At 41.7% G+C, this 19,596-nt stretch overlaps 1 protein-coding gene across 2 annotated transcripts; it reads right to left on the reverse strand.

Moving 5' to 3' along the window:
* Nucleotides 1–3,376: 3,376 nt before the first annotated feature.
* On the reverse strand, nucleotides 3,377–18,876 carry gpr137c (G protein-coupled receptor 137c). Of its 2 annotated transcripts, none has more exons than XM_030780257.1 (7): nucleotides 18,202–18,876; nucleotides 8,839–8,888; nucleotides 7,812–8,040; nucleotides 7,331–7,480; nucleotides 5,531–5,656; nucleotides 5,106–5,230; nucleotides 3,377–3,998 (listed from the first exon to the last, which is right to left on the reverse strand). In XM_030780257.1, exons 1-7 carry the CDS (start codon nucleotides 18,586–18,588, stop codon nucleotides 3,773–3,775), a joined length of 1,293 nt encoding a protein of 430 aa, XP_030636117.1. In that variant the 5' UTR covers nucleotides 18,589–18,876; the 3' UTR covers nucleotides 3,377–3,772. The 2 variants fall into 2 exon arrangements, with proteins under 2 accessions (XP_030636117.1, XP_030636108.1); XM_030780248.1 differs by having other exon boundaries at nucleotides 3,377–4,001.
* Nucleotides 18,877–19,596: the final 720 nt, after the last annotated feature.

The raw sequence follows: 19,596 nt of genomic DNA on the forward strand, positions 1-19,596 counted from the left end.
ATTATTCAGGGTTTTTTTTTTTGTTTGTTTGTTTGGTTTTTTTTTAAAGAGTGATATGTTGTAGTTTATTTTTTTTTAAGAAAAAAAGTGTAAATAAATATTTTGTCGAAGGAAGCTTTTGATTTCAACTTGATTATTTTTTGCTTTCATACACTGCCTATGGATAAAAGCATAAATCCATCAATGATACATTATATTTTGTTTACTGAGACAGTTCATTTCGACCGCAGAGTACAGCTGTGTCTTTACGGTGTGGCATTTGTTTTCAGAGTTTCCAGCGTTGCCTCCACCGCCACAACAACGGGCTGAAGTCAAATAACCTCCAAAGAATGATGCAAGATGTGTTTATACATGTGCACAGGGGGCTGTGTTCGATTACTGTCACACTTACGTCAAAACTTAACCTGAATTCCTCAATCAGTTTGAAAATGTTAAATCAAACTGGCAACAGACAGCTGACACACGCACAGACGTTGGCTGGGAAACAGGCGTCGGATTGAGAGACCCCCGTGTACCAACATGCACGGACTGAGCCCAATCAAATTTAACTCTTCTAAATTCAATTGTGGTTTAGAGTTCAGCCAAGAATCAAAAACACAATTAGACCGGGTCGGACAGAGCCCTTTTTGTGAAATGAGAATGTTGGTATTTCAAATGGAAAAAAAAAAAAAACCCTCTTAACTCTGACCACACAAAGCAAGATCCGGAAAAAACATCACTTTTGGATTTATCTGTGGCTTTGAGGTGTGTTTTTTTTTCTTTCTTTTTCTTTGGCATTTACAACAGGATGCTGCTTAATACAATTCAAGGTTTTACACAGGGAGGTCTGATCAGTGTTATTATTGTCAGTAATTTTTTTTTTTTAATCTTTAAACCTTAAATTTTTTTGTAGACCATCTCTGATAGCTAATTGCTTTTAATAGACTTTGCCTGAGGCAGCAGATCAAAAGAACTAAATCATAGCTATTGGCTAAAACATTAATAAAAATTAGATAAGTAAAGCTTTTTTCAAAAACAGTGCAGTAAAACTTTATTTTTATGGTAGTGCTTGCATACATTATGTACTATGAAAATGGGTAAACATTTGACATTCATTGGCCACAAACAGAACAATAATTGTAATAAAAGCTTTGCTTGCTCTTTGAAAGATACAAGAGCCGATATAGCAATCAATTTCACAGAAACGAAAATCAGAACATAATTTTAAAAACACAACAATCCCATTTTCACTGTTTGTCAGGAGAAGCCATTAGGTTGAACAAACTGCTGTCCTTGGATATGTAGGAGGGAAAAGAAAAACCAACAGCTTGGGAATGAATGCAATCACCTCTAATTGATTATAGCTGCCTCCTTTTCTTCTGATTGCCAATGACAGGATTTTGAGAACCATCTCCCGAAAAAAAAAAAAAATGCTACATGTTAGCTAATGGGACTTGCTCACACTTACCGTAAAACCTACAGGATTCATTTTAAAATTACGATTAAAAATGACAAACACAGTTTCCAAAAAAAAAAAAAAAAAAAAAAGAAAGAAAAAAAAAGAGAAGAAAAGAAACTACAACAACAACAAAACTAAAAAAAAAAGCAAGCTACTACCAGTTGGCCTTCGGCAGGCATTTAGCCCTTTCTGAGATGTTTTCTAATGGCCTCCACTAATGCATCCTTACCAAAAGTCTCTAGTGCTGTGCATGAATGGGAGGGGGGAGGGGGCGCTCAGACACATTGTAAACCATCAAACGTCTAATGCCAAACCAAGCTTCCCACAGTGACACTCCGAGCATCTCTCAGAGAAATGGAAATGATGATAACATGTTCATAAAACTATGATTGCATTCGCTCAACGATTGCGTTTGTTGATAACTTGTAATAAAAGATAATGGCAACACTCCATCTTCCACATTCACGGGGGGGGGGTGACATGAAAGAAAACATGTCTGTAATGAACGTCTGATGGGAGCGGCAAGTTAAGGGAATTCATCATCTTACCCTTGATATTGGTGTAAAAGCTTTTAGCTAAAACACAAAACACTTACTGTTAGCGGGTTATTAGATTAAAGACAAGGGGGGGAAAAAATATACAGGGAGATAGTTCTCCTGACCTCTCTTTTCACATTGTATACAGCCTCACTCAGAAAGACTCACAAAAACAGAAATGTTGACTGCTGTAATCTAGTTATACAAGCCAACATTTGCTGACAAGTTGAGAGAAATGGAATACGACCCAACCGACAGAGGAATGATGATGTAAAGCTTATGAATCATTTTAGAGATATATATATATATGTATATATACAGAATTTTGTGCAATTGGTTACTTTCAAGGAAAGCATGTGATGGCACATTTTTTTTTCGAGTGTCCTTCTAAAATGATTAACTTGATACCATAAACTAGTTTTTTTTTCCAACAGCTACTGTATAGTATTGATAGAATACATATTTATACTGAATACGTGTCGGGTGAGGACACCCTCCAGTCTGAATCTCACCCAAAAGGGATGGACGAGAAGATGGAGTACCTAAATACCGGACCGCAGTTACGTCTTATAGCCATAACCCCTCTGATTAAGTCCTCGTACATTCACATTGCTGGGTCCAGAACATTCATCACAGATAGATCTTCATTCTTCTGGACTGATTCTCCACTCCCGGAGGGGCCCTTTGTGTTTGTTCGTTTTAGGCCAGAAAGCAGTTTCGTTTTAAACAACGGAGCGTGTACACCAGACTGGGCAGAGGCCCAGGGGTTTAGACCCAATATCAGTCTGTGCTCTTTGGCAAAAAAGTAGCATTCTCGTTTCACACAGATCAAGGTTTTGGAATTGTTTTGAATTTAAAACAAACAAAAAAACAAAAAAAACAAAACAGTCACAACAGACACGTGTTCAAATTTTCCTGTGTCTTAGTGCAGATTGGATCTTAGTACCGTTAGCACCTCTGTCCGTCCAGAGAAATTCCAGAGCGTTATGACTACTGAATCTTCAGGAGGATCACGTCTCCTTTTTTGGGGGCATTTTTTTTTTTTGATGTCCCATTACGACTTAAGAGGGAGCAGGAACTGTACCAACCTAAAACCTGTGATTAAACACTACATTCAGGTCTCAGCCAATTCAAATTCATCAGAATGTGAGACTTGGACTGTTGTCTTTTTTTTTTTTTTTTAAGTGCAAATAATGCATCCCATCTCATGGTGGGGAGTCAGTGTGCAGAGGATTCCCGGGACAAGACTGCCCCACTGTACGGGAACCAAGGAAGTCAAGGGATCGCGGGCCACCCTTGGAAACATGGGAGTAAGGAAGGGGGGGGGGGGGTTAAACAGGTGGCCCTTTGGGAGGGGGAATGGTGTTGGTCCATGAGTCAGTCTGATCCCCAACACTGGGAAAATAAGCATTGTTTCAGTACAGGCAAAAATATAAAAAAAAAACACAAAAAAACAAAAAACTACTTTCTTCCAGCAGGGTAGAGTGTCTATCCAGGAACATATAGATATATAGGCGAAAGCAACAACACTGAAGTAAAGAATATCATTTAGCAAACCACCACTTGACCTCTGATCAGCCCCTGTTACAGTCCCTTTTGAATTCCAGCCACCCACAGAAATCGCCATGGCTACGGCTAGCTCTGAAGGTGGGCGACTACTCGGAATGAAGGGAGCGCGACCACGCGGTATCGCTCGCAGAGTCCTGAAAGATCCCTCGGAAAAGCCCGACCCGGCCTTGCCCCGAGCGGAAAAAGCTCAGGGAATAATCTACGCGGGAAGCCGAGAGAGAGAGACAGCTCAGTTCTGGGGCGTGGAGTAGTGTGTCTGGGAGGTGGAGTAGTAATTCTGGGGCGTGGAGTAGTAGTTGTGATGCTGGTTGGTCTGAATGTTGCCGTAGGCGAGGATCAGGGGGGCGGTCGACACAGGTGGGCCGTTGAGCAGGTGAGGAACTCCAGTCAGGCTCCCGTTCCTTTGGATGGAGCCGTACCAGCTGGGGCCAGGCTGAGGTGTAGTGGACAGGATACTGCTGTAAAAAAAAAAAATAAATAAAAAATGGCATATTTGTGAATTAAGACTGAACTCACTGGTAGTACCAATGCTTAACGTGCTACATAGGGTCAAACCGATTTAATCTCTAGTAAGAGTTTGTAACATCGTAACATGGCCTTGTTTGGCAGCTAAAAGCCTTGATTATTTAAACTGGATGCATTCAGTTATGTTTGGAGTGCAATCTTGTGGGAGGTTATACTGATGGGCGTCATTATAAAAGATCTATAAAACTCATTGTTGTCAATTTTGACAGATTTCTCAGAAAAATTCCCAGACCGTCTTCCCAAAAGGGCAATTCAGTTTATGTAGATTTTCTGTGTTTCATCTATTCAAAACCCGTACAGTTTATATGAGATTAACGTTATGTTTCTGCAAACAGTGCTCTTTCTCATGGCAAAATCAGCTTATTGGGAGAGGGAGTGAGCTGACAGAGGTATGCCTGAAAACAAAAGTTTGAAAATGATAATGCAACAGATGATGGGCCAAGTTCCCTGTAAGTAATAAAAAAAAAAAAAAAACAGGGATGGGATGAGAAAACTGAACATTTGCATTGCAAATGGTGCCTAACAGATATAGATTCAAGGCTGGAAATTTGCACTTATTTCTGCGATTCTTTTTGGCTATATTTCTCTCAGTGTGATCTCCTTTCTTTTGTACATTAACATTTACCACAACATACTATTAAAGCCCAGATAAATTCCTTCCATTGAGATGATTATTTGATAAGAGGTTTATACTCATAATCAACTTTGCAACTGTAACATAATTTTCAAATCCTTGTGTTGCTCCCTATTAATACATAGTAATAAATTAAACACCTGTATAAAACAACAGATAAAATTTCAGCAATTCAACAACAACAACAACAACAACAACAACAACAATTTCAAGCGACAGTGCACTTTTGCTCTCACGTAGCTGTATGCAAAATTTGACTTCTATTTGTCAGTCTGTTTGAAAAAGATGCTTTTAATGAGCATTCGAAACAAGCATAAAATCAGATTCTGTAACTCTGAGATAACGCATGCAGTCTGAATCAAGCTGATGTGATACATGTGCCCTGTAAAGGCTCTGTGTTTACCTGCCCCTCTCTCCTCTGGAGCTGATGCTCCTGGACAGGTCATCGTCGCTGTCATAGCGTCGAGGGTTGTCAAAGAAATATGCCCTGGAACTGAAGCTATGGCTGTTGATCATGCCCCCTGGTGCCTGGGAAGGAATGTGTGTAGAGGGCAAACACACACACACACACACACACAAACACACACACACACCATAATGATTGACAACGTACATTTCCCTGTGGTCCATTTCTGTAGTTTTCCGGCTCACTGGCAGAGACTGAGAGGCAGACTAACGCTTGACTAATGAATTCTATCTGACAGGCCCAAGAGCTTCCTGTGGGGACCAGGGGAGCAGGATCTGCCTGCTCCTCTGATAGGTAAGGAAGTGACTGACAGGGCTATTGATGAACGGAAATCGAAAAGACAGACAGGATTAGACTCTCACCAGGTTCTGATTGGGCCGTTGCACCCTGAAGAAAACCACGACCAGACTGGTGGGTAACAGCTCCCAGAAAAACAGGATGATCCCGAAAACAATATACGCCTCCCCGCAGATCTTCTCCACATCGGCCTGCACACACACACACACACACACACACACACACACACAGCTGCATGATATGTCCACACACACTTCGTATCATACCTGCTGTAAACCTGTTCAGTAAAAACATGAACTTTAAATAAAGGTACATATGAGGTTACATACAACAGGACAACACATTCTGACAACTGAGATGGAAGTATTCAAAACACGGACTGTTGAAATGTCACGTATGCTTAAACTTTCTCATACACACACACACACACACGCACGCACGCATGCACACAGGCACTCACGCACAGAGCCAACAACAGCAGCAAATAGAGAGACAGCCAAAGCAACGGACACAATGAACTATGGGAATTGGAAGGACAACCACTGACAAACAAAAACAGAGTGAAAGGGCAGACAAAGAAAAAAAACATATGAGCAGAGGCAAACAACAACAACAAATAGCTAAAATAAAATGCTGCTAGATTTAAAGGGTACGACATCAGCAAGCAACGAGCAACCATTCAAACGGACAAACAGAAAGACACAAAGACACCCCCCCCCCCCCCAAAAAAAACAAAAAACAAAAAACAAACGCTCCCTGACAGGCACCCAAACAGAAAGAAAGGCAAGGATGACTCAGACCAAGGCAGACTGGTCAGGGAAACCTCCTCTGTAAGGCAGCTTGTCTCAGGGGTGAACCCAAACTAGGTCACCACCAACTAGGCTTTGGCTCCGCTCTGCAGCCCTGGTTATTTTTAGCCAAACAAAAGACCTTTCCCCTACAGACATCATCTCTCTTTAAATCCCTTGAAATGGATTGTTTCTGCAGGACAGACCTTGAACCCTGAAAACAATTCTGTTTAGAATCCCTTCATATGTGTCTCAAAATTTCAGTGGAACTGAACTGAGCAACATTTAAATACAAAAAAAAAGATCATTCATTTGTGTATGATTGTAAAAGACTGTGTGAATTCCCTAATCAAACATGCTTTAATAAGCTCATAATTGTCCCATGCACAATGTGATTTTGATTGCGTGAGCCGCCTAATAAACACATTAAACAGCCATGAGTGTGCACAGTAAAAGAAATAGGGCCCACTTCAACCACACAAACACTTCAGACAATCAAAGACAGAATGCAGATAATCCGGATATGCACTGCACAAAGACAGACAGACACAATAGGAACACACACAGAGGTTTATTGACAAACAGCTGTTTATTAACTAATCAGTGTGGTAATTTACTATTGACTGCATCTCCCTGCTCTCTCGCTCTCGCTGTCTTTACGACAGGTATAACCCTGATCCTGGTTATCTAGGGCAAAGAAGTTTTACTGAGGGTTTAACAGCTCTTTCTCACACTCACACAGACATACAGAGAGAGAGAGGGAAAGAGAGAGAGAAAAGAGAGAGAGAGAGACATGCCACAAACTCCTCCTCCTCCTTCTCTCCTTAGTTTTTGCAGGAGTAATTCTACTCCTTTTTGCAGGAGTAATTCTAACTCCAGAATCCTCCAGTGTCTACCATAATAATCATCATAATCATAACCGTCTTTCTCTCTATCCCTAATTTTAATGTAACATCTCGTTAGCCATTCAGACAGGATAATCATACAGAGACATCACCTTTTCATAAAAAAAAAAAAAAAAAAAAAAAAAAAAGAAAAGAAAAGAAAACCTTTTCATTAGCCTTGTTAAAATCCTACCTGGTCTGAGACGTTGTACCAGCCGTAGTTGAACGGACTGGGCCTGTCTTCGGGGGAGAGGGACACGACCACTAGGTTATAGCAGGCTCTGGACGTGTAAAGCAGAATGACAGCAGCACCGATGGCTGTGGCCTGACACACAGAAGTCCCCTGTCGGGGTGGGAAAAAGCAAACACACCATCAGAGGCCTGTTACAAACTATACATCGTGAAAGTGAGAATGGGGCTGTAGGGTTTAGGGTAGATATAGTGCAAGTGACATATTAGTGATGTCATTAATCCAGATTTCACAAGAGTGAGAGAGGAATTGTGACCTGACAAGTGAGGATGACATGGGCCAGGTATGAATGATTTCATTTCTGGGTGATTCAAAGTGAACGACATGAATGAAAATAGGCTCTTGATCTCAGCCTTCATATGTCTTATCAGATATTCGGTAACTGTCCATTTGCTCCAGAAACCTTTTCACTTCTTCTCCTTACTTTTGACTCCAGGTAGACGTTAGCAGAAGACATCTTGGCTATCTTGAAGATACAGACGGCGAGAGAGACGGCGCAGAGCACGAAGAGGCTGTCGTTGATGAGGACTCGAACCAGCACCACGTGTTTGCTCAGGGCCTCGTCCGTGCCCCTCTGTATCAGCATGGCGCAGGTCACATTCACCACCAAGAAGAACAGGCTGGCGAAGAGGAAGGCCAGTCGCATTGGCACCCTGCGGAGAGACGGAGACGACAAAGCCGGTCTGTGAGAGGGCTCTGCGTATTTAAAATGGGGGGGTGGGGGGGGGGGCCGGACGGAGCACGGAGACAGACAAAATTCGGGATAAAACCTCGCTGACGGGCTTTGAGGCGCATTTGCTGACGAGCAATCCTGGTTTCGCTGAACTCTGCCTGCCCGTCTGGTCTGTGTCCAAGCCGGTCCAATCCCTTCTGCCCCCAACTCCCCCCCCCCCCTTTCCTCTCCCCTCCTCCACAGTCACTTTGTTGGTTCTCATCCACCTCTCCAGCAGGAGAGGGATTTCAGGGGGGGAGGTGGGGGGTGGGATGTGTGGGGAGGTGGGGGTTGGGGTCTTGATCTCTAAGCTTTTCGCTTTGCATCAGACAATAATTATTTGATCAAAGCCGTTATTTGTACAGATTGTTGTGGCGGATCAGAACCAGGTGGGCGGCTCAATTAAGTTGGCTCATGTACCACCGAGGCCCTGACAGTCCAACAACAACAACAAAAAAAAAAAAACATTGAATAAATGCTAATGTGAATAATTGCTAAAAAAAAAAAAAATAATAATAATATTAAACCAACATTTTTAGGAGTAATGGTTAAAAAAGAAAGAAAGAAAAAAACACCCTCAAAGGCAGGGAGTATCCAGATTCAATTTTTCCTCTGCGACTGTCAACATTCCCTAACCTTCTCTATAGCTCATGTCAACTCTACCCCTCCCTCTCCTTCCCTTAACTCAGATCTTTTCCAAGGCGTCAGACAACAGTTAAGCTGGAAAAAATTCACTTACTTGTATTTGTTGAGCTCTGGGGAGTATTTAGCTTTGGCTTTAAACATTACCTGGAGAGAGAGAAAGAGAAAGAGAAAGAGAGAGAGAGAGAGAGAGAGAGAGAGAGAGAGAGAGAGAGGGAGAGAGACTGCATTATTACTCAAGAATTTGACAGAAGACAACAAACAAACAATGTCTCCTAACTGCCAACATTCCCATGAAACACAGTTTGCTTTCAGGCAGGTTTCGGGACTTGTTTATCAAATAGCCTAAGTTCAGAAACCTGCGCTCCTCCAGGACCCGTAATCTGACCTCAAAGACTCGCCAAGACATTAACTACCAGTAATCAGCATTTAGTACTGCCCTGGTTTCAATGGCAACACACCAAAGACAGAACTCCATTTTTCTATTGAGGGAATAATTGCACCTCTGACTCCATCACGGCAATAAAAAGCAGATAAAGTTTAGAGACGGAACTATGCCCCATTTTTCTCACACAGGAATTCACACCAACATATATCAAAGACAGCATTAAGCTTGCTCCGCTGTGACACAAGTGATTATTTTGAACCAAACCACCGGAAGAACAAAAATTAATCAGTTAAACATGTGCATCAAGACTTCAAGGCTTTTTCCATCTAGGTGGTATACATGTGGCGTGCTATAGAATTCCAAAGTGACTGTACACGCATCACGTGTCAGAGTTCTTCTGGCGGGTTCAGTAGGATATAAAGTCTGATATCCTGATTGCTAATTCTGAACACTAATTGTTCACTTCCCCGCTCGACCGTCTTTCTAGGCCCATAGCCAAACGTTCTGGTGATAATATCCAAGGGCCAAGGCAATCACTCGCTGAGCTTTTCCTTTATGCACACGGGACTTGTAAAGAGGCCCGAACACGCATGTGTGCATTTCGCACCTCATGAATGTAAAGTATGACACACAATGTTCTGTGTACCGTCTCTGTTTACAAAACATATCGTTCAACGTCATTAGTTTTGCACATTGGATATGTTCTTCAAATTTTCGAGTGTTCTCACTGTGAAACTTTACTCCGCACCAACGCAGAGAGAGAGAGAGAGAGAGAGAGAGAGAGAGAGAGAGAGAGAAACGATACGACAGAGGAGATGAAAAATCATAAGTAACGTCACCATCCCATCATTGAGACTGGGATGCATTGGCTTCAGATGGTGGTGGAAGCCCCAGGTGGCGGAGCAGAGAGCAGGGCTGACAGGACTGCCCACGCCATGAGCACAAACTCCTCGCTTCACTGAACCCTGACCCAACCCGCAGAGCCTGGCCATGACAGCTATAATCGCTGGCACACGAGCAAAACCCAAAACAGATGCCACGCTGGTCAACATGCATGTAACGTGTGTGGAGTGTCTGCTTGGTACCTAATGACTTGTTTCTTTGCAAGGGGGAAAATTGTTTGAAGCTAATGAGATTTCTTTTTCAAATGATCATACAGTCACAAAAATAATAATGAAATTATTATTTACATGAATCTGAACCGATGCTTTTTGCGTCAGTGTAACTGTAGCTGCTACACGGCGGTACAGGACAGACCAGCGGTAGAAGTAACTGTGATGGTGTTAGTAGGTGTGATTTTTCCTGATAAATAATGAAAAACGTCACCTATTTTTGATCTGTTTTTGGTGTGAACTGCCAAGCAAGCGTCTTAAGCAGCGTTGTGAGCAAGATAAATGGGGAAAAAAGCCTGAGCCGTCCGGTGTGCCTCTATCGGCGGCCCACGTTGCCTCGGACAGAGGGAGTCAGGCATGCTCTGTTGGGACCTGAGGTATTAATGCCCAATAGAAGAGAAGAAAGCCACCCAAAATAAACAGTGAAACCAAACATAGGTGTCTGTCATCTGGCCAGAGGGTTGGAGAGGAGAAAGGGAGGAGGCGGCAGAGAGAGAGAGAGAGAGAGAGAGAGAGAGAGAGAGAGAGAGAGAGAGAGAGAGAGAGAGAGAAAGACTCAAAGGAACCACAATGCTCCCAGCACTTTGTTTTCACTGAGCTGGAGCTCCTCAGGCCTCCTCCCCTCCACCCCCCGTCATATCCAGTCCTGCATGCAAACAACAACAACAACAACAACACGCACTAAAAATGAACCTCACTCTCTCATGAAAACTCAAACAGACTTTTGATCCTGCAAATAATCTCGATGGATCCCTTTTAAGAAAAAGCAAAACAAAACAAAAAAAAAAAAACACCACCACCACCAAAAAAACCCCAGTAGACTGAAAACCAAAGAGCAGAGGCCTGGATTCTGACATATGACAGGCTTGTTTGGGTTGCAGTAAAATGTTAACTCGTGACTCCCATATGCAGGTCACTCACTCATACAATATACTGTTGTCAAGTTCATCCTGAGCTTCAGCTGAGCACAGACTCAAAACTCAGAGACATGACTGTGTGTAGGTTAGAGAGTGTCAGTAACACACTTTCCCTTTCCTGAATGCCCAGACCGCGCGCTGTTTACATATTTCAACAAAAAGGGCACTAACAACAGAAGAAGAAGAAGAAGAAGAAGAAGAAGAAGAAGAAGAAGAAGGTCTATAGCATGCGGTCTGACAGTGAGGTAGCCGAGGCAGGCAGAATTTCACAACGATGTGATATGTGGGCTGATCACACACATGACCCTTACAGTTAGAAACTATTTTTTTTTCTCTCTTCCTCAAAACATATTTTTAGAGTGAGAAAAACCACATTATCAGTTTGAGTCAGAGTTAACAATACATTTTTATCACGCCACAATCCTGTGCTGACGTTTTATCGTTGGACCGAACATCTTTTTCTTTCTCATGTCATATCTCATCGTTTTTACTGTGATACCTCTAAGGCCAAACCTCATAACCGCAAACAACTGTAAAAGGAACTTTAAACTTGCTTGAAACTGTCTCATTTCCAAACGGTTTCTTTAGCTATGCAAATGAGACAGGACAAGCAAATAACAAAGAGGTTACATGTTGGAAATGACTGCAAACGTGCCTTTAACCCTGAAGGTGAACTAGTCCCTATGCGCCAGATCACATGCTTTAGCTCTTACTGAGCAGAACTGAGTCATTGGTTTGCAGAAGGAAACCTTTTATCCAAAGAAACACTGACTCTCCCTGACATGTTTAAGGGGCCAAAACTCATTATTTCCTGTTTCGCCTCTGTTCTCAGAAAAACAAGCCTGTCACCTCAAAATGTCTATGAACACGTGTAGTGTCATGAGGGCCTGAAGGAGCGAGAGGTAGAATTCGGCGCACTTCTAATGGGAAATGCTTTGTTTTTATTTGTTTTGCATTGCATGAGCGGCACTGTACTTCAATGGCCTCATTAAACAGGTGTAAAATAGCTCTTTGTTCATGACGTGTCATGATGTTTTTTGATCTTTTATTCAATTCTAGTGCTTAGTCAGAAGAAAAGAGATTACAACTTAAATGAGTCTGAGAGAAAAGCTTTAAGAAAGACAGCTGAGAGAGAGAGAGAGAGAGAGAGAGAGAGAGAGAGAGAGAGAGAAAGAAAAGAGGTCTTACAGCAGAAACACACAATATCAGATCTATGCACTCAAAAAAAAAAAAAAAAAAGAAGAAGAAGAAGAATCAAAGCCACATATCTGTCTCAACTGTTGCAATCTTGCCTGAGATAGAACCAGTGAACAGGAATAAAGGCCAATTATGATAAGGACACAGAGAGTTACTGGTGTATTTTCAGAAAGTTTCCTGATTGAGGGGGAACTAGGTCATTTCGGAGTTGAGCAGAAAGGTGCGCAGAACTGAGGGTTGGGTAAAAGGAGGGGAAAAAAGGAAACAAACAAACAAACAAACAAACAAACAAACAAACCCAATTGTACTTGACTCTCCATTCTCCACCACCTAAAACAACGACTCAACACAGAGCTCTGGGACAACAACAATGTTCCACAATATGTTTTTAAGAGAATCCATTTTTCACAGAACACTTGATCCTCTGAACAATCCAGATCAAAGGTAATTACAGGAAGTTGTTTGTCTCGCTCCGAAGCAGGGGCGACATATGCGCGGTCCCGTCTCCCGTCTCGTCAAGGTTCTGACGGGTTTTTTGTTCCCCCTAACAGGGCCTATACTGTCTGAGTCACTCATCACATGCCCCCTGATAGTCGCAGACATTACACAAACTCTTGTGTAACATCTGCGGATAGCAAACAAACCCTATTCTGAAAGGGAACATCATTAGTAACCGAGGAGAGTTTTCGCAGAGTAGGCCAGAGGTGACACTGTCTCGTTACTGTGGCCGTTAACACGCAAAGATACAGGGGGTTTGCCTGAAAGAAAAGGCAAACTGTTTCAGTAATCAATCAATAATACGCTGACATGTCTCCCACCATCGTCACAACCAGGAAATGGTCAAAAGAATGGATTAAGTAAATATCATATTGCATGAATATGTGGAAATTAAGACAGGTTAGGCCACATGGTTCCTTTCTGAATCTCTTCAATCCTTCACGGAATGCTGTTATACAAGTTCTGAACTGTATCTAAACGGACACGGGATTGTTCTCGAAAGAGGAATGTCTCCAGTTTTTGAGGGATAAAGGAAGTGGAAATGTATTCCACGCTCCTGTGCATGTTCCAGAATTTTCCCTAATGGTTCAGTGTATGGAGGAGTTAATATTTTAGAATATGGAAACACCTTAAGGAAATAGGTTTTGCATCATTTTTTGGGGGGTTTTTTTTGTTCTGGTTTTTTGCATGATGGTTATGATTATAAGGAGTTTCTGCATACGAGTCCTTAACAACTTTGTGAATTTCACGGGATGCACTTTTTGTTGTGGCTGGATCACAGTGGTGTCCATTCAGCTGCACAGGAATTTCTGAGGCTAATGTTTTGTGGAAACTATCCTGTTAACAGTCTATTTATCCATGTCAGTGAAATTAGCCTTGTGACCATTTTTTTCTTTCCAAATGCAAGTTTTTACAGGTCCCCCCCCCCCCCCCTTGTTTAGCATAGTCTACCATGATTTTGGTATTGTTCATTTTGCAGGTTTTTTTGTTGTTGTTGTGACCCATGCACTGGCATTACAGGCACAACTTGGCTTCCAAACTCTGTTAGATCTACTTTGTTGCTTTTGAAACTTATAGATTAAAGTGTAAATTGCCAGGACTACTCAACAGCTAATAGAAGTTAGTAATTAGTATTCCTTATAATATGACTGAACTGTGTATGCCTTAGTGGTTGTGATTTAGTCAATGCAAAGGTATTATTCATATTGTGTTTCCATGATCTTGTTCTCTACCTGTACATAAATTAACTGCTTAAAAAGTGCCCCCCCTCCCCGTCCCCCTAAAAAAAAACCCCATTAGCCTCTCCTTTCTTTGCCTACTTGTTCAGTTATAGACCAATATTCTCACAAACACCTTAACCATCTGTAGCCTGTTGAACTAGAATAAAAATACACGCACTGTGCAAACAAGCAAGTTAAATACAGAAACCGATCAAAAGGCTCTCTTCCTGCTATGCTAATACTGACTGGCCTTATTCCCCACTTCTTCTCTCTTTAACACAAGCTGATCTGCAGTACCTAGAGAGCTCTGCCAAAGAAAATGTGGCCTAGTTACACATTAACAGCAACAGAACTTAACTACCTCTCACATCAAAACTGGATCTAAAACCCTACGCCAGACAAAAGCTGTCTCATCACTGTTGGTTCACAATGATAACAAACTCTAGAAAGTTCCAGAGATAATGATAATAGGGATCGTTTTTTTTTTTCTCTTTCATTGATATCCTGCTGCCTGTGATCACATGACCTTGGACACAGATGTGGACATCCCATTATTGTCCATAAGGCAGGCCCAAACCTACTTTGTAAAAATGCAAATTGCAACGAGGAGCAGATGTCCTTTTAACAACAAGCCACCCCCCCCCCCCCCCCCCACCCACCCACTCTTACACACTGTCCTCCCAACATCTCAAATGATCTTTCACTCTGAGTCCCGATTCCAGAGCTGCTCAGCAAAGGACATAGGACAGCAAAAGCTAGATTGCAACCTAAGAGTTACTGTGAGAAAGGGAAAAACCCAAACTAATCCAGCCTGTTCTCATGGCTCTGATTTACAATTGTGTGGGGGCGATGCCACTGGCTGGGTTTAGAAGGATTCCTCTGGAAGTTGAATTAATAGGCCTTCCCGACAGTGCACTGTCAGCTTGTGTGAAAACAGACCGTATATTGGGGGTCGGTAAAACTGGAATGACTGAAGGGTGGCTTACTAGCTGTCACTCCACACTGCTCAGAAAAACTTTTTCAAACTCTGCAGTTTCGGCGTCACACTTTTAATTGGTCGATTATAGCCTACTAACTGATTTCATTTGAGCATATATTTTTAAATCAGACTCTTCTGCATAAAGGATGTCAAATTAAAAGTGTTTGTAACACCTTTTGTTTGTAAATGCTTTTAGTTAGTTAAGATCAGTCACTAGCTGTGCTGATACATTTATATTTACTGCATGAGGAAAAAGTGCTAATTTACAGTTTGATTTCATACCCAGTACATAGATCAATAAATTTAAAATCCAACACTCAGGACAGAATTTTCCGGGTAAAACTAAAATTTCTAAAATCATATCTTGCTTCTAAAGCAAAGCTGAAACCCTCGGATGGGCAAAAAACTATGATTAGTTTCACCTAGTGCTGAGCTTTGCACATTGTACAGTACACAGTATGTTAGCACAACAGCTGCAGCTGAGGTGGTTCTCCACACATCAGCTTTGCTGTTTTTTTGTTTTTTTTGTGTGTGTGTGTGTGTGTGTGTGTGTGTGTGTGTGTGTGTGTGTAAATAACACATAATACATTAGAGGACTGAATAACATGCAAACGGTTGCTGTTCACAGCAAACGTAGCAAACAAATGTGCGTCTTAATGTGTTTTGGCCACGAACAAGCTTTGCCGATGCGAATCTAAAAAGAATTAATTAGTCATCATGTTGCTCCGGGGAGAAGATGTAGACTGGGATATAAACAAACAAACAAATAAACAAACAAAAAAACAACGAGAAAATGAATAAGATGGACAAAACACAAGAGGCAAAGAGAACATGCCACATTCACGATGGATATTCCATTAACATAAAGCAACAAAGGCCTTCACCTTTGTGCTCATTCCAAACGTTTAAAAGAAAACAGGCTGACAGGTAATCCATATTTACCATCATAAGCGTTCAGACTGAATACTGCACACACAAACTTGCTGATACAGGACTTAAAAAAAAAAAAAGAGGTCCTAGGTTGTTCAGTGTTCTTTGTACAGGTATGTACAGTTGACCTACTTCTGTGAAAACAAACATGTATTCCACTCATATGCATAACAGACTAACTGGAGCATATAGCGTGCGGCCACACCGTTTTAAATACGTACTTTGAGATTACCTTAGCAGCAATAGCAGCGGCACCAATGACAACAACAACAAAAAAAACCCCACACACACATGCAGAACATCGAGCAATAAACAACACACTGTAAGCGCAATGCAATAGCAGAGAGCATCCACAGAGGTCATTGTCAACAGGCTGACTCTCTAATGCAGGACTACAGCATTGACCTACTACTCTGATACCATAATCCCTTACTGCTCCGAACCCATACAGCATAAACCTTAGAATCGTGCTGATGTGTTTCGCTGCACACCCCCTACCCCCCCCAGCCCCAAAAAACTCCCCAACAGATTATGGTTACAGTGAATCACGCCTTTGTATGAGTGGTGAGTGAGCTTGGGAGCAGAATGCTGCACACATACACACACCCCCTCCTCTTTGTTGTGCCTGGAATAGTACAGGACCGAACATGATGATGTAATGCTCCTGCAGGTGTCTCTGATTGGCCTGTGCCTTCAAATCCCAACTCCAGCAGCCCGAGCGGTGTCAGAGCTCTGCGCGGAGATAGCTACTGAAGAATGTTTTTTTTTTAATTATTAAATATATGTATCGACTCCGTTCTGGTCTAAAAGCCCATTTTTCAATCAAACGCAGACCGAACGAAGGAGATCCTGTAAACTGAATGACTGTAAAATACTGAACAACAGGGCTGTCAATAATTCCACCACAGTTCCCGTTTTACAGGTTTGAGGCTGCCACTCTGTGCTGAGTGTGTGGAAAGTAAAAATGCATTATGAGTAAGGTTCAGATGACTCCTGCACATGAGGAAGGGTCATAGAAAAAGAGGAGAGATGACAAAGGAATCATTTGGACTGCGTACAGTAGACGATATCATCTTGTGTTAGTGAACCGTCCCCACTGAATAGAGACAAGCTACTCGAAGCTTCTTCACATTTCTACCAGTGACTGTGAAAATTCTTGAATACCTGTTTAAAATTCTGTGGTGCAGAGTAAAATGGAATGTGCCATTCACTGACGGCTATGCTGAAATTTCCTCAGTTTTTAACGGGCAGGAAAGTGTTTGATGCCAAAAAATTGTCTTGTGAAAACAAGTTACACCATCTAAAAACACAACATTTAATAAATTAATCTTCTTCATCCTATGTCAGTCCAACATCAACAATGTAAAGTTTTTACATTTCAATACTGCCTTATAAACTCCTTTGTCCCTTAAATGATTTTTAAAAAAATCCTGGGCTAGATTCTTGCAGTGAAACCCCAGACGTATTTCTGCATGCCTTCTCTTTTTCCCTGTGGAATATGTTATGTGTGCACGTAAACATAGCCTTTTTAACTGTCCTGCTAAGGGTCTAGGGGACAGGGGCTATAGTAGCCCTCTTCTGATAACTGTTCTGCCTTTAGCAACGGAGTAGCTCTGAAACATAACACAAACTGATGACCTCCAGCTGCAAGCCTGTTCCAGAAACATGGGACGTTATGAGATGTCGGGATATTTGATGTTGTAAACAAAATAAGTCCAAAACGAACCGTATTCCAAATTTCCTGGTAATTCAAATGCGGGAACGGAGAGAGGCATAACAGTGAATCAGATTAGGGGGCGCAAGGAGAAAAAAAATAAAACAATCAAGGTTTAGCGATTTGTTTTTGAAGTCAGCGCATGCAACTGAACACAATACATTTTAAGCGGTCTATCACTTGACATCTTCGAAAAACAGGAGAAAATAACCAATAGAAAACAAACGGTTTAAAGCTTGCTCGCTTGCCATACAGCCAACCACTGAAGCGCGTTCCCACATAAATAGGTAATGACTTTAATTATTCATATGCATATGCAAGTGTCGTTGCCTTGAAAATAGAAATTAAATTATGCTGATGCGTAGTAGTTTGATTAATTAAGACGGTTATGTGTGATTATAAGCGAATTTGAAGCTAAGAGTATAACCATACGAACTTATCATTGTGCAGCACTTGCAAATAAACTGGTCACAAGGCAGTTGAAATAACGGAGATTTGTACGTACCTGTGCAAAATAAAGATTCAGCAGACATAATGTGAAGAATTGCAGGCATACTGGAAAACAGTATAAAAGCCAGAAAGGCAAAGGCTGCAGTTGGTTGGCTTGGACAACGTTCTTGAAGTAAAAAGAAAATAACGTTGTTCTCAGCGCTGACCACAGCAAACACAGAAAAAGGAACACACTTTGATAGCTGAAGCGTTTATGTCCGTAGTGCAAAATTAACCAAAGTTGTAAATAAACAAAAAGAAACAGGAGCGAATAAAGAACAGTGTACACAACGGTAAGTCCGAGCTCCACAGAGGGGGGAACAGCAGCTCGGATCGGTTCGTCAGATGAGTCCGTTAGAGACGTGAAAACACTAGGGCTGGCTTGTTTTCCTTCTAACAACATAGCGAAAAGGTGCTAGAAATAATTTTGAGCAAAACTATCAGTTCTAACGCTTTATTGTCCAATGATTACAGGCCCAAACTTTTGATATATTTGTCTACGAATTGGCTTGAGATAAACGTCAAACTTGATGTAGCACATAGCTAACTTGTCTAGATTTAAAAAACAACCAGCTATCCCTTCAAACTAGCTATCTGCATTGTAAGTGTGTGAGGAAAATCGGGGATGATCACAAATAGGGTACCAATAAAAAAAGAGACGAACAAAAAAGCCCTCCAGAGGATCCCCCAATCTCTGCAAAGCAGCTCCTTCTGAGCAAAAAAACAACTCTAGAAAAAAGCGATGATATGTAGGGAGCGATCAGCTGAGTGAGGCTGCGTCTAAGATCCCGCCCTCTAACCAATAGAAACTGATTGCAAAGTGATCCTCTTATGGCGCCATTTTGGTTCAAAGTACTGACAGAGGCGCATAGGAAAACGCACTAGTTAGAGCCAAGATGGAGTAGCATTTCACTTGTCAAACTATGGAGAAACCTTCGCTCCACCCATTTCCTTTATCATTGGTCAGACATGGGTCTTACCTCCTTTTTTAATTGGCTAGCAATGCTGGCTTTTCTAAGCACCGCAGCTTTTGGTTGTGCACCATTGGTGAAAAAAATCTCTTTGAAAAATCCATCCATTCGATTGGATCATTTTTACGCATGCGACTTATGCTAACCGGAAGAGACGGTTAAACTAATGGAATTGCTAAAAGTCGAAGGCTAGTGAGTGAGTCGTTTAACAAGAGTTTGTCTTATTGCTGATTAGCTCAGTTTACGGTGAACTCAGCAGTTTGTGCTGTATCGACAACAAAGGTCAAAAAGTCGGAGCAATGCTGTTTGGTGCTGTGCTTAATGAAAATTGCTTTGTAGGTTGATCCTGCTAACCATACACAGCAGTCAAATCAATACTTGAAACTTTCAGACATGGAATTGTTACCGAAATAGTCACCAGAGCCATTAAGTAAAAAAGA

This window comes from Chanos chanos, chromosome 1 (genome assembly GCF_902362185.1).
Source record: "Chanos chanos chromosome 1, fChaCha1.1, whole genome shotgun sequence".
NCBI lineage: Eukaryota > Metazoa > Chordata > Actinopteri > Gonorynchiformes > Chanidae > Chanos > Chanos chanos.